Genomic DNA, 24,079 nt, shown 5'->3' on the forward strand with positions numbered 1-24,079 from the left:
CCCCAGCCCTGCCAGAGGGGGCCTCCAGCTGCCAAGGCTATGGAGCCAGAGACCTGGGGCTGCAGCCCACTGCAGCAGCACCTGAGCTCCGGCTGCTGCCTACAGAAGGTGGTGGCTACTGTGGCAGAGCAGAGCATGGAGCCCGACTCCCCCTCCCCAATGGGTGGCATGACTACAGCCAAGCCCTGGGGGGAGGGGTGGGGGCAGACAGGCAGGTGCAGTCTGTTCACTGTGGGCTCAGGCTCCCTGCCCTCCCCCTGTGGCCCAGTGGGCAGGACCCAGTGCAGCAGGGCAGAGTGGGGCTTGACAGTGAAGCTCAGTGCCGCTGTTGGAAGCTCTGTGCTGCCAGCAACATGCCCCCTACCCACCCAGCAGCAGACACCAACTGTGTGTGACCACATCCGCTGTTGCCAGGCAGGCTGGGGGTGCTTTGCCAGGGCAGGGGGGGATGCTCACAGCAGTGGCATCAAGCTTCTCCTCCCTGCTGTGCTGATACGCGGGGTCCTGCCTGCTGGGCTGCACAGGCAGGACAGCACGGCGCACAGCCCAAGCCCGCAGGGGGCAACCCGCACTCACCCCATGCATGAATCGGGGGGGGGGCATGTGCCCCCCCATTCCCCACCAGGAGTGTGTGCAGTGGCAGGGAGGCAGCGCCCTCCTGCCCGACAAGATGAGTCATCCACAGCTTCATCCCACCCACCACACAGGCCCTGCAGTCATATGTTCCAGCCCCAGGTCTCAAGCTCCATGCATCGCCCCTGCTGGGCAGTAGCCCCAGCACCAGCCCTGCCCAACTCCCTCCCTGCCTCCCTCACTATGGGGCCTCAATCCCTGCTCTGCCCCCATGCCAGATTTGCCTACAGGAGCTGCTCTCCAGGCTGTCTGGCAGCCATGTACATGTGTGAGCGTGCACATGCACATGGTGCCCCATGCCTTACTACCCTCCTCACGCTGACCCCAGCTCCCCTGCAGGCCAGAACTCTGCCAGCTTGCAGAGAGCTCATTGAAAAAGTGGAAAATTTATGTGTTTCTCCATTTAAAATGAAAAATCCATACTTTTCTCAGTTAAAAGGGAAAATCCACAGGGTTTTTTGTTTTCCCATGGGAACCTGAAAACCTGGATCCTTGTTAATCACTAGCATTCCAACAAGTAGGTTTTCCTGGCATTTTAATTCTTTCTTTGTGCCATGCATTATACTTCTTTATTAGACTTTGGTAACTTCCAAGGAAATGCTCTGATGAATGTTTCTTTGTTAAAAAAATTAAATAGTGTATAAAGCAGTTTGTGTTGTATCCACTGATGGAGGATTTCATTACAATGTGGAAAAGGAACAGCTAACGGTAAAATGACCAGTGTCAATATCACTATTCCATAGCCCTAAGCTGAGAAGATTGTGAGTCAGAAGCATCACAGGTCTTATCTTTTGTTCAATCATTCTGGACAAGAATCTTTACTTCAGTGTCTTGATTTCCTCACAGCACCTTGAAAATGTTAATGTATTATGCAAGTGCCAAGGATTATTATTACTACAATTCAAACCTATGACATAATTGTGATCAGTTAATTGTATCATGTTTCAAGTAGGGAAGAAACTCACAGACACATAACCTAGCACAGATTCAAATCACAGAAATTCCCCTTTCAATACTTAAACATAATGGTGTGCAGTAATCGGGCACATTAGTGTCATTAGCATCATGCCACCCATACATCTTAAAGCTGTTGCAGGGATAAGGTCATTAGATTGTAAGATACTTCCATCTTTAATGGAAGCTGCTACAGCAATGTAAAGTATTACCATATTTACTTGCATACAACACATCTTTCCCCGAAAAAATCATCCCTCCAAAATTGAGACATGCATGTTAAGCAGGGAACATGATTTCCTGCACCAAATTAAAAGCATGTAATGACTGTCATATAGTAGCTTACTACAATGGCTTCTATGAGCTGTGCTTCTTTCCCAACCCAGGAGGGAGAGGCAGAGTGTACCTTTCAAGAGTGATGCTGAGGAGCGGGCTCTCTCTCTCCTGTCCAGTACCAGCATTCAGCCAAGTTTAGCGCAAGGTGTGGCAGTTAAAATTCTGGTAAAATCTTTTTTTTTTCTTCTTCATTTTTCCTTCCCATAACAAGGTGTATATGTTTTTTGGAAGCATGTGGTATGCAACTAGATATGGTATCATGGGGTCAAGAAAAGGAAATGGCCATTGAAGAAAAGGGGGCCATAAGTGCTTATACAAAATGACAAAATAAACCTACCTTACTCACCTTTTATTCAGCTCTATTTCCTGGCTTTCCCATTTCTGAAACTGGCCTGTAACTTCATTAGGGGACCGAAGAATATCCTTCACATTTAAAAAGAACTCCTAGAAAGGAAGGACAGAGCTTGAAATCAACTTGAATTCTATACACTCAGTATTGATTTCTATAAAGTATATTTTTATTTAACTTTTTAAAAATACTGATTTCTTGGACACTGCTAAAACCAGGGCCTGACTTTTTAACAAAAAACACAAAATGTGTATAGCTTCCATTACACAATACATCACATTATGGATGTTAATATATTCTATGCCCACACTGCAAGTCTACATAACATACAAAAATCTAATTAAAAGCCACTGCATTAAAAAAAATAAAAAATAAAAAAAGAATTATGAGTTTTAAATGGGAATTCCTGTGAGAAGTTTTAAGCATGTTGCCAACTGTGGACAAAATGGGCTAATGATAGTCTACACTTGTTATATATCTTCTCGTTGCCTACTTTATTCCAGGCTTTTATTCCAGGCTGTGGAAACCTAAGATATGTGTTTGGGAAATAAACAAACATACTTTGTTGTTGTTGATGTGTTTCTGATACTTACTAATACATTATTACTTTCCCCTTATTATATTCCCATGAATTTTCTTGAAACAACCGTTCATTTCTAATGCCTAGAGAGTATGCTATCTATATTGTTTGGGGTTTTTTTCTGTTGCCTCAAACCATTTGTCCTTAACTACAATTCACCAAATAAAATTAAATTGTATATTGCGTGTTACAAAAAAAAGAGTATGTATCAAATTAGATATTATGGAAAGGAGAGGCTAAGTAGCAGCAATCTGAGAAACTTCATTCAGGTAGATGCAATGCTTTTTTTTTTTTTTTTTTTTAAATACAGACTGTTCTGCAATTCACATTAACCTTATTAGGCACCTCTCTGATTTCAGAAACATGCCTCACTTAAGATGGCATTCCAAGAAGGACAGAACTGTGACATGTGTGACAGGAATAAGGAGCAGAAAGTTAGGTACCTAACTCCCTCTACTTCAGATTCACATCCTCTGATGGAATTAGGTACCTAAGACAGGTCCATCTTTCACTGTAGAACACAGCAAGGAAGTGATGGTGGTGTGCTGCCTCATGCAAATCAGACCAATGACTAGTGCACTGACCTGGAAGGAGATTCAGGTTCAGGCAGAGGAAGGATTCAAACTCATAATCCCTATTTCGCAGGAAAGGGGCCAGTCCCCTGGGCTATAGTATTCTAAGATGGGTTAGCCTCATTTTCTTCTGTTGAAGCTATTCAGTCTAAGAAATTTTTGAGTACTCATTGGGCCAGAGTTTGTGAGACCTGCAACTACATCTTGGTAGTTAATTAACTCATCTGGGATACAACCTACTATTGTGTATAAGGGAGTAGTAATTCCTCCTATTTGGCTACGTTTTGTGCACGGCCGGATCTGGAAGACATGTTCTGAAATTGCCTACTGAGACAGACCCTACAAGTGAGATAGGCAGAGGAATGCTTAGTCTGTGAATCCTCCTGAGGTCTAGCTGCCAAACTGCTAAGCTGTATCAGGACACAGATGACGCTGTACATGTCCAGCAGTTCAAAAATGATGAGTCTCCTGACTTTAATAATGTCTAGGGTCAAGCAGCAGCCAAGTGGAGATTCCAAGGCTCTCAATTTTGAATGTAGGGGCCTAAAAGAAGCCATGTGCATCTTAGTAGACTTAACCTGTGGCTCCTTTTAGGAGTGAGTTCCACTAAATGGTGTGTACAATAGCACAAAGTTGGGATGGCAGGGGAAAAGAAATCTTACTTACATTCATGAATTTCTCATATTGAATAGCTGATTCCATGGTGTTGTTTGAATAATCCAGTGTATCCTTCCAAGAGTGCATCAGAAAAGCCAATCGTAATTGCCTTGCTATAATAAGTTTTAGAAGGCATGAGGAAAAATTGTCATAATAATCCAAAGTACTTCCATGGCCCCCAATATTATAATATCCAGATGCCCACAGTCTTTAACATGCTTATCTTAAAACCCCATGAGATAGGGAAGCACTATTATCCCCATATTCCAGATGGGGAACTGAGACACAGCTAGTGGGAACAAGGCACCTTGAGAATTTTGAAAAGGCTACTAGGTGCATAGCTACAGCTTTATGTAGCTAAACACCTTTAAATCTTCTCACCTCCTATGTGACTTACCCAAGATGACACCAAAATTCTGTACCAAGGCATAAACATGAGTTCAGTCCTCCAGTCCTAGGTTAATATTCTAACCAGTGAACCACCCTCCCTTTATTCCCTTCTAAATTAGTTTCACTTATATTCCAATGTACTATTGGAATACAGTATGCTACCAGAGCTAACCTATTGTATTATGAACTAAAAACATTAAGCACAAGTTCAGTTAAAACAGAACCAAAATAGGCTAAACTCCATTTTTTTCAGGGAATCTACAAGAATTCAGATTTATGTTTTTTTATGAGCCTTTTTTCCTAAACTGATTTCTTTCTTTCCCAATTTTTCTACCAAAATAAAAAGTGCACTTCTGCAGTCTTTCCAAAAAGTAATTTCCATGATAAACATCTACCTGTATGTTTCTTTAGTGCATCTTTGATGGTAATGAAGTTCTTTAAAGATTTGGACATTTTACAGCCAGCAATTGTTAAGTGACCAGTATGCAAAAAATAGCGGACCCAGTGATCATTTTCAAAATATGCCTGCAACAGAGTCAACGAACAGGAAGGTCATTTGTTATGCATGCATACATAGTTGGTTGCCAGATGAGCAAAAAGGATAACAAACAAAAGCACTATGCTGATACCATGCCTCCGTTACTTTTTTTTTTTTTTTTTACTCTAAGTAGGACATTTCTGTCAAGGGAATTTTTCCAATGGAAAATTTTAAAAATGGTTTTCTGAAGTCAATGTCCTTAATCAGAAGCTGCAAAATACTGCATAAATCTTAGAACAATATAATACCATTTATAGACTATGTGTTCACTCTTACAACAGGTTCTGTATAGACAAAGGCTTCCATGTGCTGGGAGTCCCACTGAAGGAGGGAAAGTCTTATTAATGCAGAACTGACTGCAGGATAGGGCACACTGATGTACCACCAGCATATTTACTCCAAAGTCATTCTGAACATGGAAAAATAAAGCAGAGCTTAAATCACAAGAGTGACAATGTGCTACTGCTTGAGTTATTTAAAAAAAAAAAAAAAAAAAAAAAAAAATCAGGGAAGGGCAAATCAGAGATGAAAATTCTTCTTAAATGAATGTGAAATTAATTAGATTAGTTTCACCTTTTATTTTTGAAAAAAGCTTTTTTATTATTAAAAGTAAAGGCTTAGCATTAGAGCTCATAATTCTGCCTTACATTTTTCAACCCACTGCAGTTTTATATATAGAATATTTTTTGTGACTGGAGAAGAAATGGGAAACAGTATTTACTCAAATCCAAGACTATTCTGATTTTAAAATGACCCCCAATAAGATTCTAGACATAAAATGTATAGGTTTGTTATAATTTTCTTTGTCTAGAATGTAACTATTGGAGGGTTGTCATGAAATTTCCCTCCTTCCCCTGTACTGCTGCAGCAGGGCAAACAGTGGCAGGGAGGCAAACAGTGGGGGGAACCGTAGTAGGGCAGGTGGTGGTGGGGATCAAATGGCTTGCCCCCTGCTGCTTGTCTCCACCCATACCTACGTGCCCTGGTACCTGTTCTCCCCCACACAGTCCCTGCCCCACACCCATTCCCCGCTACCTGCAGCCCTTGCTGGTTGCTCTGACACCTCTGTGCCTGTACACCCTGGCATTTATACTGCCCCCCCACAGTGTCAACCCCACACCTGCCTCACCACCATCTCTGCCTCTCCCTGTGGCCTGTTCTCCCCTCCCTCTAGATGCCTCTGCCCACCCTCCCCTGCACTAGATGCCTTTGCCCTCAAATGCCTCACCTGCTTACCTTCCAGCCCTGGCCCTGCCCCAGCATGGGACATGGAACAGATGGTTGCTCTGGCCTCAGCCTGACCACTCAGCAGTGGTGGCGGTAGCTGTGGCCCCTACCCCAACTCCAGGGCTTCACAGAGCTGCTGCTGCCACAACAGCTGCTGCAGGGCTGGACTGTTGCCAAAACAACCATCTGCTCTATGTCCCAGGATGGAGCGGGCCTGGATCTTTTTTTCCCCTCAATGTAAAATGGCGGGAAAAAACTGTCCTAGATATGAGTGAGTATGGTAAATTACTGTATTTTCTCATGCCTTCCTCACCCCTCTCCCCCAAAATCAACCCCACAAATGTGGTACACGTTTTAAATGGGGCACTTGTTTTCTTTGCTGGAAAAGAAGTAGGCCTGGACAGACTGTGCATGCCATGAAGCTGCCAAAATGCGTGGAGGGGCAGAATCTTGTGTTAACCCTCTCAGTTATAGCTCTTCACTGAATGCTATAGCGTGTGCGTGGAGCAACAAGTAAGCTGTTGGTAGGATCTTGATGAGGCTTGTGATGTGGAAAGAACACTTTATTTACAGGATCTTATATAAAGATCTACTTACAGCAAAGAATTAAGAATCTCACTACTGCCCTTGCTAAGGTCTGGGGCCTAACTTTGTGTGACAGAGTAAATCCTCCTGGGAACACAGAGGGCATTTATACATGTACCTTTTAGTTCTTGGACATGCCAGAGATCCACCACTTCAGAGTGGACTTGATTAATCGAGTCTGCTCTGCATGGGAGCTGCTGTGCACCGCGCTGCACTGTGTGCAGTTGTGTAAGTGGCAAAATGTACATCACCACAGAGAAAACGGCAATGGTGCACTTTTGAATTAAAGCATCTCCAAGCTGACGTGCATTTCGCTACTTATACAACCGCAAGCATCGTTATGCCAGGATCTTTTCAAAGCGCCTTGCACTGCAGCGTTTACACATGTAAAAGTGTTCAGAGTGTTCAGGTAGGGTGGCATTGTGGGAAATAATCTGCTACACCAAGAAGTTCCTGCTCTCTCACCCCCAGACTGTCTCCTAGGATGTCACGCTTCCTAGACACTCTACATTCCCATTAGGACTTACTTTACGTCACACAGTTGGACGTGATTCTGGAAAACTTTTTATCTACATTCTGCCTTCCAATAACAAGGTGTGTTTTTTATTTGGGGGCGTGTTGTACGCAAGAAAAGATGGAACCTTTTGTTCAGTTTGTTCACTTTGACATAAATTTGTGTAGCATCAATTTCACTATTGTGTAGATAATCAACTGCTAACAGAAACTACATATTAAAATTAAGGTTTTTGAGAGGGTATATGCCATCTTAAAATCAATCGCAAGGATCTGTGAAATTACAGTTAAATTTACATTTGTATAGAAATAAGGTAATAGAAATTAAAGACCAAGAATGAGAACTTCATCTACCTCAGACTGCGCCAATTCATTGTCGTGGTGGGGAAACCGAAGATCAAACCCCCCTCCGTGAATGTCCATTGACTCTCCCAGAATAGACCCAGCCATTGCAGAGCATTCTATGTGCCAACCTGGGCGACCCTGTTTAGAGAGAAACAAGTTATTTCCTTGTATGTTAATTTTCTCTGTTGCCCCCCCACCCAAGATACTCTTATGGAAAAACTACTTCTCACCCTGACATAGTACGTAATATTCCCTCACTGGTTTCTTCTCTAATATATAATCAGTACCTTAAAGTGACATACAGAATGTGTAAGAGAGAACAGATTCTTAGTTTTCATCCACATTGATATTAATACATCTATGAGAAAAGAATAGTTTTGAACTTCAAAATCGTATACCATATATACGATATGCAGAACCTTTGCTGTATATTCTATATGATGTATAGTCTATATGATGTATATTCTATATGGTGTTTTCAAAATAATAAACTTCTCACAAATAATTAAAAGTTAAGGTGGGGACCGTTGGAAATTTTTGTGCAAACTACCCTTCTATTTAACAGAAACTTCTTCCCATGCATTCCAATCTGTGTACAGCTTGGAACACAAGATGCTGAACCTAAAAATTTCACAAAGATAAATTACTGTGGAAGAGGGAGCAAGATGGAGAGAGGCACACTGATAAATAGTGACAAAGGCAAAATTACTGCATATTTTTTTGATTGAAAAGTCGCTAGTAATTGAATTACTACACTATATAGATAGTAAACAAACATGGCCAAGACCTTTCTAATACACATGTCACTTAATGCAAGTTAAGTCTGAATTACTGGCAACAAATCAGTGAACATGATGGTTCAAATGATTAGCTCCTGCTTACAAGTATTGTATAGAACATATCGGGGTCCTAACCTTTCCCCAAGGAGAGTCCCATGAGGGCTCTCCTGGCTTGGAAGATTTCCACAAAGCAAAATCATTTGGAGAACGTTTCTCACTCAAACGATCAGCAGAGATGCTCAAGTCACCTGTCAAGAAAAGAAAAACTGGTTAACTATTTATATTTTATTTAAACATTAACTTTATATACTCCTGGCTCTGCTATAATTTGCAGCTGAATGTATCTAAAACATACACTCAAAATTTACACACAACAGTAGTAAATGACTAATAGATGCATCAATGGTTGTCAGCTGTAATACTTCTCTGAAGCCTGGAAGTGTGCAATTGACCTACCATTCCCTCAACTTGCACAAGCAGAATATTACATTTAAAGGGGAAACAAGCCTAAAACAAACCCTGTGTTAAAAGAACATTTAGGTTGGCAAAACCAACAACTCAGAAGTTAGGAAATGCAGGAATAAGGCTGCCTATGCAACTGTTAATTCAGTCATTCATGCATCTTTATTATGATACAGATAGGTTTTTCACCACATCAGTCTTTAGCATAACTGTCTAATGAAAAGATATTGTACCCATTTCACTTGGCAAAAGCAATATTTATAATGTGAAGGACAGTTCTCAATATGTAAGAGAGCAAGTTCACTCCCAAGAATACCAGATAACCCAGTGGTTAGGGGACCCCCCCCCCCATTTAAGATGTGGAAAATACAGTTTAAGACCACTGTTCAGTCAGTTTGGCCTAGTTGAGAGCCCCAACCACTGGTCAGTGAGCTACCTGGGCATGTCTCTCTCCAATTTTGACCAGAAATACCACTTTGGACCTACGAAACCTTTCTGGCAAAAAGTTACAACTGATACATTGTGGTGAAAAGTTCCGATATTGGTGAATTGCAGTTTTCTGACAAAAATCCACTTATCAGAAAGTGTTTGACCAGCTCTCCTGAATCCTGGAAAACAATCTGAGCAGTAAGAGAAGTGCAAACTGCATTCTGGTGGTGAGTCCCATCCATGTTCATCTCCAAGGGCAATCGGTAGGACTTAAAATGCATATATACATGCATTGTAAGTCTTACCCATATACAATGTATACATAGTAATATCTGTTATCTGGCATCCCTGGGGTAAGAGGACTGCCAGTTACGTAAAAATTCCAGTTATTTGAAACGCCCCAGCAGGGGTTTTCAGATAACACAGAGCAGAGAGGGGTGAGAGGTCCACAAGCTAAGTGGGGGAGGGGGAGTATGGTAGTGGCTACCCGTGGAGCAGTGGCAGCGCAGGGTGGTGGCGGCTGCCATGGTGTGCAAGCTTTCCCTTGTGCCCCACTTTGCATCCGGCCAGCCGGAAATTCTAGTTAATGGAATTTCTGGTTAGTTAAATGCTGGATAGCAGAGATTTTATTGTATACATGCATTGCAAGTCTTACCCACATACAATGCATATATACAATATATGCATTGTAAGTCTTACAGATATATATTTACCTTCACCCTCCTGAAGAGCTTTTTGATCCCCTACAGCTTCAGGCACCAACTTAGCATAGGAGTGTTTTCCAGAAGCATCAAACTTCACTGTATCAAAGTAGACAGATCCATTTGACACGTAGCTAGAAGGTAAAAAGAATATTTTAAGTGAAGCTTCATTAGCATAAAAGTAGGTTCCCGCAAGATATGTCACTTATAGCTCAAAGAGGGTTGTCATCTAAGAAGTTAGGTACTGCTTACCATGAGCAAAGGTGATTTCAGGGGACTTAATTGTACAGATTTAGGGCAAAGGCATTCGGCAAAAACAAGAAAAAGCCACAGCAGATGTGCCATGAAAAGCGCAATTAAAATGTATTTATTACACATATTTTCAAAAGATACAAAATCACCCTAGTAGGCATTAATTCTTTACACCTCTTGATTTTTTGCAGTAACCTAACCATTAAAAAGTATATTTATTTTATAATTAATAATGTCTTTGTCTGTTTGGCTAACATTGATATGGCTTTTATGGGGCAGAATAAATCAGCCTTGGAGTTTTATTTCTCTGCCTGAAAACCTCCAAGAAGGTCTAGGACTCTTGTGTTTACTTTCATTTTTCCTCTGCAGCCTTTATGATTTGGGCATAAGGCACAAAAGATTTAGAGCCAAGCATATTAAACACCCGATGGCAAATTTTGGCTACAGCATTTGTTCCAGAACATCCAAGGATGTTCAGTGTACTGCTTAGGACTCTTCTGTGATGCAAATACTATCATATGGTAAATTTGAGAGCTAGTTTATGCTACCAACAGAAAAATTACCCAATCCAATCTTTTCAAACGAGAATGCCTAAAGTTAGGTGCCTACACTGATATTTAGGGCAATTATACAGAAGCAGTTAAATTCTCAAACACATTAAGCAACAGGAGTAATTGAGAAAAAACAAACCCGATGATCTGAAAATCGTGTCACTTCTATTCTTATATCTAAATCTAGTTTTAAACAGCTTACTTTATACATCAATATTTATGCATCAATATCTGGAAATCTTCACCTAAGACCAAATGTGAGATCCTAACCCCATTGAAATTAATAGGAATTTTGCCACTGCCTGCAGGTGGGCTAGGATTTCACCCTATAATTTCATGATCTAAAGCAGTGATGTCAAATTAATAAAAAATGAAGTAGCTTAGGGCTGGTGTGTGGGCCAGGTCAAGCCCGCGGACCAGCCTTCTGGGCCAGATCCAACATGTGTGTCAGAACCAGCCCTGCATGTTGCATACAGTGAATGGAGCTGGTCCAGCACATGCCACATGTGACATATGGATCAAATACTAACCCCCTGGGCAGTACTGCAGGCCAACTGATAGAGCTACATAGGCTAGATACAGACTGTGGGCTGTACCTCTGACACCCCTAATCTAAAGCCCCCATTTTTAAAAGAATATGGAAACCAGGCTGACCCAAAAACTGCACTGGGCTCAAAGACATTGCTTGAATACAGTCTCTTACTGTTCCTTCCAAAAACAGAGCATTTCACAGTGTTATACTAAAAATGTTATTCAGTTACAGAGCTTTGCATGTTACAAAAGCATGACAAAAGATAATTAAAGTAAATAAAGATAAAGTAAATTAAAAGTTACACAGAAAAAAACCTGCACTTACCCATAACCATTTTCCATAATCCTCTTAACAAATTCCACAATTTCTGGTACATATTCACTAACCCGAGTTAAGACATCAGGAGGCAACACCTAAAAACAGCAATATCTATAGGTGTATGCATGCCAGGAACACCATATCTCTCATCATCAATTAAGTTGCACTACTTTTGTTGAGGTAACTATTTATTTTAGAGGTGAAGAAACTGAGACAGACAAAGATTAAATGACTGACTCAAAGATACAGTACAAGTGCCAGTCAAAAATAGAACCTAGTAATACTAACTCCCAGTTCCCTGCTATGGACCTTGACAGTACTATTGGGCCTTTCTCCTACTCAGAGGTCTGGCTGCTACAATACTCAATTCATGACCTCTCTACATGTAGGGGCAATATTTCCCTCCAGAATTCTGATCTGCTTTGCAGACAGAAGAATAGCTTTTGATTATGTAGACCTCTGGATAGGAGATAGTACTCAACTATAACAGCTGGAGAAAAGCTTGTTTATTGTTATCATAGAGTCAGTTTAAACTTCTTAGTTATCCTGGGATGGTGAACAGGCAAACAAATGGTCATAGTAATGTAGCCAGAGGTCTTAGCTATAAATCTCAGTGTCCTGGCTCAGCTGGTAAAATTGGGTGGCAAAGGCAGATATTGGCAATGGTAGGTAAAGGAAGATGGACCTACAAAGTATCCATTCCAATATGTCTGGCCACTTCATCTCCAGTGGTGGGAGGGGGGTGGAGATATGCAATTTGAAGCGCCTGATTTCCAGACAACTGGCATTGCTGTTAATTTAAGCACTTGCACATGGACTACCTTGAGGGAAAGAGGAGAGCAAGGTCTTGAGATGCTGATTTTAATATTGACTTACTCATTACAAATTTAAAAAAAAAAAATCAAGAAGGATAAGGCCTAAAGGCCTTCTGTAACCACTGAAGTGATGTGGAATTTATTTTAGTGCCATCTAAGACAACACTGCATATTCCTCACCCATAGAAAGTTTTTAAATGTTTATCTTTGCTTTTGCTGATACAGCTTGTCTACTTACATTGAGGGCTTCCATGTCTTTATGATACTCTGCTTCCCAGAATTTGGGGAGCTTGGAGAATATAGAATTGTCAGTCACCTGACTCCCAAACTTGATATCCAGCCAGTCAGACAACAAATCTTTTGCTTCTTCCACCAATGTCTATAAAATGAAAGTGATATACATGAAACAGTTCAGCACTTCACAATATGTCAATTCTATAAGAAGGCCTAAGTTCATAAGCAAGAGAAAAACAGCTCTCTTTGACTATGAAAAGAGAGAAAATAATCCTTGGTTCTATCATATGTTGTTCCCATACTGCTTTTCATGTATTAGGAGTAAATAGGACAGAGGTAGTAATTGATATCTAGAGAATTATAACTGCCATCTGGTTAAACAGTGGTATTTCTTTAGAAATAAGGGAGTTTGCATTTTGCTGATAACCAAGACAAATATCGTATAATAAAATAGAGATAATTCTGTAGAAAAGAAAAAGAAAAAAGATGCTGCAAATGCCACAAACAGAAAACAACTAAAGTTTTCTCACTTGCACACCTTAATTATACTGTTAATGCTGAGGGCACAGCTAGCATGAGGCACATCCTGGAAATCAGCCTTAAATAAATATTTACTTCGGTGTCCTAAACATATGTAGGTATCACATACTTTAGTATCTGGATGTACTCTGCAAAACAGACAAAAATGGACACATTTTTTCCAAAACAGGAAACATACCCTCTGTGTCTCCTGTAGTTGATACACCAAATAGTTTTAAACTGAGGAGATACTAACTGGAAGACTAAGTACCAAAAGAAATTAATTACAGTAGCTCTTGTTGTTATTGGGGATAGTTTAAAGCCAAACAACAGGCATATTTTTTATAAATGTTAATAGGCTTTGAATCAGACCTTATATAGGACAGACATTTTTAATAATTTGTCCATAGATATGATGGTTTTTGAGGCATTAAATACTTGAGCAGCATAGCAACACAACTGTCAAAGATATGTACCTGGGCATAATACACAAATATATGCAAAAGCCTGTGATTGCATGAGATAACATTCTAAATGGGAAAGCTGGAAATAGTTGAACTCAGACAGCTAGTCAACAGACAAGAACAAGAAGGTGCTGCAGGGGTTTGAGGCATATTTGAACAGCACCCTGAAGCTATCTGCCTAAGTTTAGGCATACAGATTTACTATGAATAATGTTAAATATTGGGAGAATGAGGTCTCTCTCTAATACCATTTGTATTAAAAGGCACATCTACAAAAGGTGATTCAGAAAATAAGTTACAAGGCAAATGTGATTTTAAAAGCCATTCATACAAACCTTGGCATGTTTGCTGATCTCTTCTCCAAGGACTCTCTCACTCACAGCTTTTTCTAGAGGCTCCACAGCAGACTTCACTGTATTCTGAATTCTTTCCAGCATTTGCCTTTTATCTAGGTCAGTTGTCTCATTTAATTTGACTGAAAAAGACTAGAAGAAATAATTATGAAATAATTCAGTGTAAAAAAGTTCTATAAAGGAAGTTAACTTCCTTTGTGATCTCCTTACATACACTGCACTTAAAATACACTACTTACGTATTCTACAGGCAAAATATTTTCTAGGAACAGAATTCTATATTTACCACACATAGCAGTTTACTCTACATATAGTCACTTTTAAATCAAATCATAGGCAGAAAAAAGGCTGAGGCACCTGACTATTAGTCTAAGAGTCCAAAAGGACAAAGAAATATATAACTATGTCCTTTCATATACAGTAAGTCTGAATTAACATACATATCACCACATTTATTCCTCTTTATAAAACTTTACAAAACTATAATTAGAGGCAACCCCAACTTAATGCAGTTTTGCTTAGCACTATTTTGCTATAGTGCTTATTTAAAAGTCATACCTCATTCCACTGAGCGTTCAGCCAGTTTCGTTATAGCGCTCAATGGAATCAGCAAGTTTCAGTGGGTGGGCAGGAGGGTGGGGAGAAGTGGGGGTGGTGGCAAGCAGCAATGAGTGGCAGCGAGTGGGCAGGCATGAACACAGGGCCCGTGCCAATTACCTGGGCTCAGGGCTGGCTTGTGGTGCCAGAATGGGCAGTGGGTAGGTGGGGAGAAGCAGTGACAGTGGCAGCAGCGAGAAGTGGTAATTGGCAGCAAGTGGGAAGGGCAGAACAAATTATATTTATTTACATTAAATTTCTATGGGAAACTGGGTTTCACTTAGCACAGTTCTGCTTAAACCTTGTTTTTTCTGGAACCAATTAAGAGTGCTAAACAGGGGTTTCCAGTACTGCTGTTTACCACTTTCCATTGAGTTTGCTGCTTTCTGCATTTTATAGATGGTATATAATATAGGATAATATGGATCATGTTGCTTTTTAAAGATGACGTTTAAAATGACAGTAGCTATGCAAGAGTCAGGAAGAGTATGCAAGTCTTCTGACTCTGGCACTGCATTTGATTAATTAGATTCAGAATTACTACTCTTTTATTTATGAACTACATAAAAAAAAGTCAAAGAATCATCCCCTCAACCCACTGTAACCTTTAAAACCCAAGGACTGTAGCTCTTCCAGGTGCTCTCACTCATAATGTAATGTAACTTGCATATTAGTGCACAGCAACATGAACATTTTCATAAATATCTTTTACATATGGTCTTCCCTGAAGTTTATGCATTTGTTTGTCAAAAGCTCAAATGGTCTTTTAGAAAATATATTCAATTTTTTTCCTCAAAATACACACACACACATACATATACATATGTATGCAGATTAGCCATAAAAATACAAAATAAAATGTACAATTTCACACACAAATCTATGGTGAATTTTTTGCTTTTATTTAAACAATGGTAGAAAATCCTACTAATGGAAAGCTTGCATCACTTTCAGCAGTGCAGTATCAGCAGTTTTTCTAACTCTGGTCCTGATTCAATAAAGTACTTAAAGCAAATGTGTAATTATAAGCATATAAGTAGTTCCACTGAAGTCAAAACAACTACTCAGCTATACACATACATTGCTAAAGAGAAGCCTAAGTTACTAGGAGAGGAAAAAGTGTAAGCTCACGTCTGAGGCAGTTTTAACATCTTCAAGCAGCTGAGCTACAGATGGCTTTTTCTCTATATATTGTTCAAAAAGATAGTTTTGTCTGGCTCTCTTGATGATCTAGAAGGAAAAAACATGAAAAATGTATTTCTAGAATTTATAAATATACGAACAGAATGTGCAGACACAGACCAAAATATAAATACAAATGCTTTTTGTACCATGTCCTTTAGCAAAACCCCTCTGAATTCAGACTAAAAGAGCTACATATTTTATTAACAAAACTAAAACACATCATTCACACCCAGGAAATAACTGATAATACAGAAAGACAGCAAAACAATTTACCTTTGTAAATTGATTAGTCTATGTTTTGCCAAAGGCAGGCTTAGATTAGTGACCAAAATGAATGTCACTGTGAAAGAGACTGTGGTCAGGTTGCAGTGTAATTCATATCCCATCTCACCTAACAAATAAGGTACAATCCATGCACATGACTTACTTTATCATCAATATCTGTAATATTCATACAGTAGAAGACATCGTATTTAAAATAATCCCTCAGCACTCTTCTCAGGATATCAAATGAAATATATGACCTGAAAAAACCCCAAGAGACAGAACTTTTACTTAGTGGATACCTCAAACATGCATGGATGTAAAAACTATGCCTATCCCAAAGTCAGTAAATCCAGTTAGAGCTGCTATGGTAACTTTACCTCATTCCAGATTAGAAAAAGGTTTTATCTTGCATGATCACACTATAAATGGTACCGTTCTTTTTCCATTCTATAATACTCAAATGGCTCTCTAGTGACACACCTATTTTGCACATCTGATAAAGTGAGCTCAGGTTCATGTAAGCTCATGATACACATCTCTGATTTAGTTAATCTATAAAGTACAAATCTACCATGCTTTCTGTCTATACATTGATTGACATACTGCTAGATATCTTCAGCTCTCATTTAATAAATTGATTAAAGTAAAAACTGTTAGTATTTTGCCAAAGTAAGAAACTCTGTGGTACCTAGCATGTCCCATGTGAGAGGCATCATACACTGTTGGGCCACAGCAATACCACGTAACCTTTTTGCCATCTTGGGGCTGAAAGATATCCTTAATTGAAAAGAAACTTACGATGAGCAAAGAATTGCAGACATATCACTTCAGCAAAGCAACATCAGAATAGAGGCACACCAAGTGAATTTGCAATACAAAAAAAGACAAATTACACCCTCAGTTTTACTGGAGGAAAAGAACATTGCTACCGTCACAATCTACAAGCAAGATGCTCATTGCTCACTCTCCTTCACTTAGAGAATAATCTGCCTGTGATTATTTCAACTAAGACATACATTAATTGCAATCTATAAAATATGATAGCACATCGAAAGAACTGGATGGTCAGATCTTTATTCAGCCCTCAGGAAACATTGCCCAAGTATCTGAAGGGAAGTTAGGTTCTTGTTTACATGGATTACTTTTTTTTAGCATATCCTCAAGTGTGAATTTAAACCAGCATAGCTGAACCTTCCATTTCAGCAATTTCTTCTTGTATAACACAGGTTTTAGTCCTCCCTCCCTCATTACCCTCTTATTAGCTTATCTTGCTTTGCAAATTGTTTAAAGTGAACCAAGAAAAAATCCATGCAGATCAGAAGAGCATACACACTGAGATTATATTAGCCTAATAAGTAAGAATTTCTCAAGTGGACAACACTAAAGACCGAAATTCTGCTTTGATTCTGTTCTAGGTGCACTGTTCATAGAAAATATTTTCAAATATAGTAAAATGACTAAACCACCAGAATATATATTTTTAACAGCGGTAGCATGTTGTAACCTATGTTATAGCAAGCACTGTAATATGTAGCTATTACATATTGCAAACATAAAGTGCAATAGGATCTTTTGGACCTATATATATGATTTTGTTGAATATCACTATCTAGCTTGTTTGACACAAAAGCTTATTTGTAGCCAAGGAAGCCCCTAAAAAAAAAGTCATCTGACGCCTCTACAGAAACCCCTGCATTCTTTCAATCAGTCACCTTATTGCGAGTAAGGCTGTTGTAGAGGCAGAGCTTTGATTGCTTTGTTCCTTCAGGGGCATACCAAGGAGGCTGCACACGCCTGCCTTTATCTAGAAAAGAAAAGAATAGAATATAAAGAAAACCTCAATACAACCTTTACAGAACATCACTGACAAACACATGGATTTGTAGTAAAGGACTTTCCCCACATTATTTTAAAAGAAAAAAAAACATGAACAGCTTAATTCAAAATATCCTACAATAATTATATTAATTAGATTTTCCTACAGCACAGGTAAAAAGGGATAACTGATTCCACACAAGTTCATGTTCTACTCTTTTTCCCTGCCATCATTTTAAGTCCCCCTTTCAAAATGTAATCTGAAAGCCACAGATTTTTTTTTTTAAAAGAGAAATCACAACACAGTATTCTTTCCAGGTTTACAAATGTCCAGAAGTTCAGTTAACTACCACAGAGGTACTGTATATAAGCTCTTAGTCTTTATAAAGTTCTGTAATTCCACGTTAATAAGACCATGTATCTTATGACCTGTGATATTTAGAAAACAAATTGTATGAAGTCTCCAAGCCAATCTTGACAAAGCACATGTATTTAGTGAGTGAGACAGACCTAGAGAAAGAGGAGTGTAGAGTTTTGAAAGAGCTTTGGCCTTTCATGACACAGTACTGCTATGGACACAGAGCACCCTCATTTACTACAAAAGTCTCCAATGGAAGCCCTGCTCAGTACCTAGCTAGCTTGACTAGCATTAAAATACAGTTAGCGTGCTTTTGGATGACAGGGCAGTTAGAGCTAGCCCTCTACAAAACACTGCCAGGCAACATTCAAGACTCCTTCAAAAAGAAATATTCTGTCTCTACCTGGCTAGTAGCTGGACATACCTTTTATACCAGCTGAGCATAATCCTTAGAGGAAGCAGTGTGCCTGCCATATTGATAGGTGGGTATAACCATTTGCGATCCTTTATGCTATACAGAAATCCTACCCTTGCTGCTGGATTGGAAGAATTAAAAGTGTCCCCCTTATTCTTAGTTTAACTGCAGAAAGCAGCATTCTCTCTCTCTTTTCTACTATACTTCTAAATGTTATATCAACTTTCCTATTATACTCTCATATACTTAAAACAAAACAGTACTGAAGAATCATCCCACCAAGGAGTTGCAGTGTGCTGTTCTCCTCTCTACCATCCTGCCCAACACACGTGACTGAACACCAAGGATAATCCACATACATTCGTTACACATTCACCAATTGTCAAAACTAGAATAAAAACATAGAATATCCATAAATACAAGTTTTTTTCCATCCCACTAAGTTCACTACAGCCTTTATGAATCTGTGTGGTATGTGATTTATTTGCAACTAAAAAATTACAATAGCTTGTAATTTCTACTGTCAATATGGCTTTCATGCTGTGTGTCAGGATGCTCAATGCTCACTCTGTTTCCTTTTGTAAAACCTGCCTGTGATTAGTTAACTGAGAACTACAATAATAAATTGTAAACATTCACAATAAGGGAAAATTCATATATCTTCCATTCACATTTTGAACAGTTGCCAACCTGGAGGGGAGAAGTTTACTGTAATACTCTGCCTCACGCATCAATGAAATACTTGATCTAAACCTTGAGAGGTACATCACTAACCCTAAGCTTTTTACTGTATAAAAAACATAATTTAATATGCATCTCATGTGCAAAACCAATCTGTCCCAAAGTATCTCCATCTATTAAAATACAAATAAATTTGCTCTTAGACTTAAAAAGTTTACATTGGCCAAGATTATCATAGATGAAATTCATGTCAGGGGAAAATAACATATCCAAATAAGCCATGGAAGAAAAGAGATGCTATACGCCAAACTTGCCATTATAGGCATGACCTAGGAACAATGATACAACTAGCATTTTGACTACAGTGGCAATGTTCAAACATTAAACTCCAATTAAAAAAAAATACACTCACACTAATCTACATGCTTCTCCCCATCATTCTGGTCTGCTCTTGGTTATGCCAAAACTAGCTTGTTCTCACCTACCTCCTCAACACTGTTAAATACCAAGAGCAGGTCCTCACATGCAGAGACATGAGCTTGTAGAAGCACCAGCACAAATTTGTGCTGTTGCTTGATGCCCCATTGCACATTTCTGCACATGTGCTTCAGTCTAGAAACTAGGAAACTGTCCTGGGTACTGGAAGGGGAGGCTGAGGCCAGCACAGCAGTCTTACCTGGTGGCTTGCTGAAGCAGCAGGGGCAGTACAGAGGCCTGGCTGATAGCCAGATCATTGCTCTGGATGGTTTGGCCTCATTTTGTGTCAGTGCATGCTTGTTTTGCATGCATTGTGCCACTTTGTGTTCTGGCACTATTTATTTTTTTGCTACGGATTTCCCAGTAGCAAATTTTGCCACCGCGCTGCAGGTCTGTAGTGCAGACACTTTTTCATGTTCCCTGCATGTGGTCCGTGGTGCCACAAGCCATGAGCCCTTGCACGTGGAGACCCAACCCAAGAGCACAGAGACAGTAGCATTCAATGATTCACTATGTTTACCTCCATCCATGCATACATGCCTAATAGAAGACTCAACAAGCTACTTCTGGTAGGACATTAATTTATTAACCAGAGATTTCTCAGATAGGAGGACAGACGATTGTCTTATCTCCATCATTGAAACTCAGCAGATTAACTGAAAAAGTGGTGCAGTTAGCAGTATCAAAGTCTGCTGCCACAGCCAACAAAGCAAAATGGATACCTTCACTATACCTACAAGTAGAAGGAAATCAGCTACCAACTAGAAAACTGCCTTCCCCAGACTAACTATCACTGAACTGTGGGGCATGCATGATGAAAGAATGAGAGGGTAGTGTTACAGTAACACCCATCAAAAATCTTGAGCAAAAGACAGCCAGTAGAGACTGGGTGTTAACTCACAGTGAAAAATGTTTTCTTTTTGTGTCTCAAGATGCCCACTGTTTTCCTTGGTAACACCTGCCTGTGATTATTTCAACTGAGAATTACAATAAGCAACTGTAAAAGTTCACAATACAAGAAAGTGTATATGTATCCTCCACTCCCTTTTTGAACAGTTACCTAACTAGAGGGGAGAGGTGTTCTTTACTAGTTTGCCTCAAATGGTATCAACAAAATATCGAATATTTGGGACAGTGAAAAGAGCTACATGCTATTAATAACTCTTATAATTATTACACAACTCCTTGAGCAGAGATCTTGAAAAGTGTGTAAGGTCAGCTGCCTCCTAGGTAAGCATCTATGAATGATACAGCTCTTAAAAATATGAGCACTGAGAGATTACAAAATGACCTTGACCAGCCTGTTAGAACTTCTTCTCTGTTAGCACGATCTGTTCAATTACTGAGACAAATCTACATTGTTTACAATGTTCACTCCTCCTGTTAATAATAGTCTTAAAGGGCAAATACTTGACTTGTTACCATAGACCAGTAAAAACACTTACTTTTATTTTCTTTCTATTAATAGTCTGATGAACCTGATATTTACAAGGACAAAACAAAAAGCTATAAGCATCTTATACCTAATGGTTCAATTCTCCATTATTAAATTACCAGTTACCAACTTCTGTAGTCTGAAATAAAGTAATAGAAAATTAGGATTGGAAGGGACCTCAGGAGGTCATCTAGTCCAAACCCCTTGCTCAAAGCAGGTCCATCCAAAACCAGATCATCCCAGCCAAGGCTCTGTCCACCCACATCTTAAACATCTCAAAGGATGAAGATTCCACCCCCTCTCTGGGTAACCTGTTCTAGTGCTTTAGTACCCTCCTAGTGAAAAAGTTTTTCCTAATAGCTAACCTAAACTTCCCTTGCTGCAACTTGAGACCATTGCTCCTTATTCTGTCATTTGCCACCACTAAGAACAGTCTAGCTCCATCCTCTTTGGAATCACCTTTCAGGTAGTTGAAGACTGCTATTAAATCCCCTCTCTATCTTCTCTTCTCCAGCCTAAATAAGCCTAGTTCCCTCAGCCTCTCCTCATTGGACATGTCTACATGAGATGCTACTGCACAGTGGTTGCTGCATGTTTATTTAGTACTTGCTTATACAAGTACTAAATAAATGCGCAGTAACCGGAGTTACTGCGCAGTAGGGCTGTGTGAAGCTTCGGTAGCTGATTCAATTCAGAGGAGTTTCAGCCTGATTCGTGGACCAAATCTCCAAATCCAAATCAAATGCGGAGACCAAGTAAAAGCTCCGAATCGATTTGAAGCATTCGAATCAATCTGAAAAAAGATTTGGAAAAGATTCAGCTGATTCAGAGATTCAGCCACAGACTAAACAGGCTGCCTCCAGCTGGTAAGTCTGTTGGGGAAGGGAAGGGGCATGGGGGTGGGAGGGACTGGGGCTGGGACAAGCTGCCCAGCCAGGGCAGGGGACACGTTACTCGGGGAGGAGGGCAGAAGGGCATGGGATGCGGGCGTGGCAGCGCTGCGAGCAGGGGCTCTTTCCTGCTGCTGCTTGCCCAGCAGGGATGTGGCTCACTCCAGGCAGAAGGGGGCAACTGGCAGCAGGGCACAGCCCCTGCTCCCAGGGCTGCCGCACCCACATCCCATACCCCGCCTGCACCAGCTGGCAAGTGGTGACAGGGCAGAGACCCTACTTCCAAGCACTGATGTGGGCACAGCAGTGCTGGGACTGGGGGCTATGCCCTGCCCTGGAGCGAGCTGTGCCTGCATCGCACTCCTCTTCCCATGCTAGCTGAGCAAGCGGCAGCAGGGCATAGCCCCCGCAGCTCCCTCCACTAGGGCAGAGGCAGGCACAGCCGAAGGAGCCATGGGAGAAGCCCCCATGGTTGCCCTGCCCGGCCCCAGCCTCCCAGCACATTAACAAAAAGAAAAAAAAGTCCTGCACACTCACTGGCTCTGGCAGTGGCGATTGGGAGCCTCTGAGGGCTTGTGGCAGAGCCCCTCATGCAGTGTGGATCGCACCGCCCCGCTTGGCAACCACATGGCAGCTGCTCTATGCACTTTGGCCTTCATGATTTCATCTCCACATGCCCAAACAATACTCTTATACTCCTCCCTAGTCATTTGTCCAAGTTTTCATTTCTTGTAAGCTTCTTTTTTTGTGTGTTTTAGTTCACTGAAGAGCAACCTGCCAAGCCAAGTTGATATTCTGCTATCCTTGCTACTTTTCCTGTGGTTAATTCCTGTACCATCAATAAGTTTCTTTTTAAAGTACAGCTAAACAAATAAACTATTAAGCAAGCAAATAAGCAAACAGACTTAATATTTCAAATAGCTCTGCATCCATCAACTAAGCTACATAATACCTAGAATTATGGAGTCCACTATAGAACTTTACTACTGTATTTATCTTAATCCAAGACAAATAAGAATTTAAGATGACTCCCAATAATTAGATAATATAAATAAAAAATTATAAATGTTTAATTTTCCATGTATAAAGTCTAATTACTGGAGGGTTGTTTTAAATTTGTCCCCAACCACAGGTGAGGGAAGGCATCATGACCCCTGAACCTTGCTCCCCCACCACATGTCCCCTCATGCCTGCACCCTTGCTACTTATCCCCCATCCCCATGCCTCCTGGCTTGTCCCCCTCCCCCAATCCCCAACCCTTTCTGCCACCTGATCCCCCATTCGTGTTGCTGTCCTATCCCCTACCTGAGCCCCCACAGGTCCTGCTGCCCAGTCAGCAGGGTGCACTGCTGTCCCACCTCCTAACGCACTGCTGCTGCATCCCCTAACCTGCACTTCTGCCCCACCCTGACTCACCTTGTTTCTAAGCGGTTGCTGTGTGGATGAGGAGAAAAAGCAGCAGCAGTGCGGGTCAGGGGATAGGGCAGCAGCACGTGCTGTTGCCCCATCCCCCAGCACACTGCTTCTCCACCTCCTGACTCATGCTGCTGCTTGATCACCAGGGATCCGGGTTTTCCATTTCTCACGCAAAAACAGAGGAAACCACAGATTTCCTGTTTTTAAACAGAGAAAAATGTGGATTTTTCCTTTTAGCAAAGGAAGCTGAGGATTTTCCCCTTTTGCAAAGAGCTTTGCAGGCTGGCTGAGTTCCAACCTACATGGGCTGATTGCAAAATGGGCCAGAAACCTCCAACCCTGCCCGGAGGTGGAGAGAGAGGGGTAAGGGTAGGGCCTGAGGCTCTTAGTCCTAAGGCTTACTTCTGGCTCACTTTCCTGGTGGAGCCTGTAAGGCAGGTAAGTGGGGCTTGCAG

General features: G+C 40.6%; 1 protein-coding gene across 2 annotated transcripts in view; it reads right to left on the bottom strand.

Annotated features, from left to right (window-relative positions):
• CARS (cysteinyl-tRNA synthetase) overlaps nucleotides 1–24,079 on the bottom strand; it is a 56,147-nt gene that overhangs the window by 22,482 nt on the left and 9,586 nt on the right. For both annotated transcript variants that reach the window (XM_019551999.1, XM_019552000.1), the window contains 13 exons: nucleotides 17,850–17,941; nucleotides 16,826–16,914; nucleotides 16,298–16,394; nucleotides 15,817–15,915; nucleotides 14,071–14,220; nucleotides 12,757–12,897; nucleotides 11,710–11,798; nucleotides 10,063–10,184; nucleotides 8,594–8,706; nucleotides 7,689–7,817; nucleotides 4,867–4,996; nucleotides 4,091–4,194; nucleotides 2,270–2,367 (listed from right to left, as the gene is read on the bottom strand). In XM_019551999.1, the coding sequence (XP_019407544.1) occupies nucleotides 2,270–2,367; nucleotides 4,091–4,194; nucleotides 4,867–4,996; nucleotides 7,689–7,817; nucleotides 8,594–8,706; nucleotides 10,063–10,184; nucleotides 11,710–11,798; nucleotides 12,757–12,897; nucleotides 14,071–14,220; nucleotides 15,817–15,915; nucleotides 16,298–16,394; nucleotides 16,826–16,914; nucleotides 17,850–17,941 (1,453 nt within the window). The remainder of the gene's footprint in view (nucleotides 1–2,269; nucleotides 2,368–4,090; nucleotides 4,195–4,866; nucleotides 4,997–7,688; nucleotides 7,818–8,593; nucleotides 8,707–10,062; nucleotides 10,185–11,709; nucleotides 11,799–12,756; nucleotides 12,898–14,070; nucleotides 14,221–15,816; nucleotides 15,916–16,297; nucleotides 16,395–16,825; nucleotides 16,915–17,849; nucleotides 17,942–24,079) is intronic.

The sequence above is a fragment of the Crocodylus porosus genome, unplaced genomic scaffold, assembly GCF_001723895.1.
Source record: "Crocodylus porosus isolate Cpor-Errol unplaced genomic scaffold, CroPor_comp1, whole genome shotgun sequence".
Taxonomy (NCBI): Eukaryota; Metazoa; Chordata; order Crocodylia; family Crocodylidae; genus Crocodylus; species Crocodylus porosus.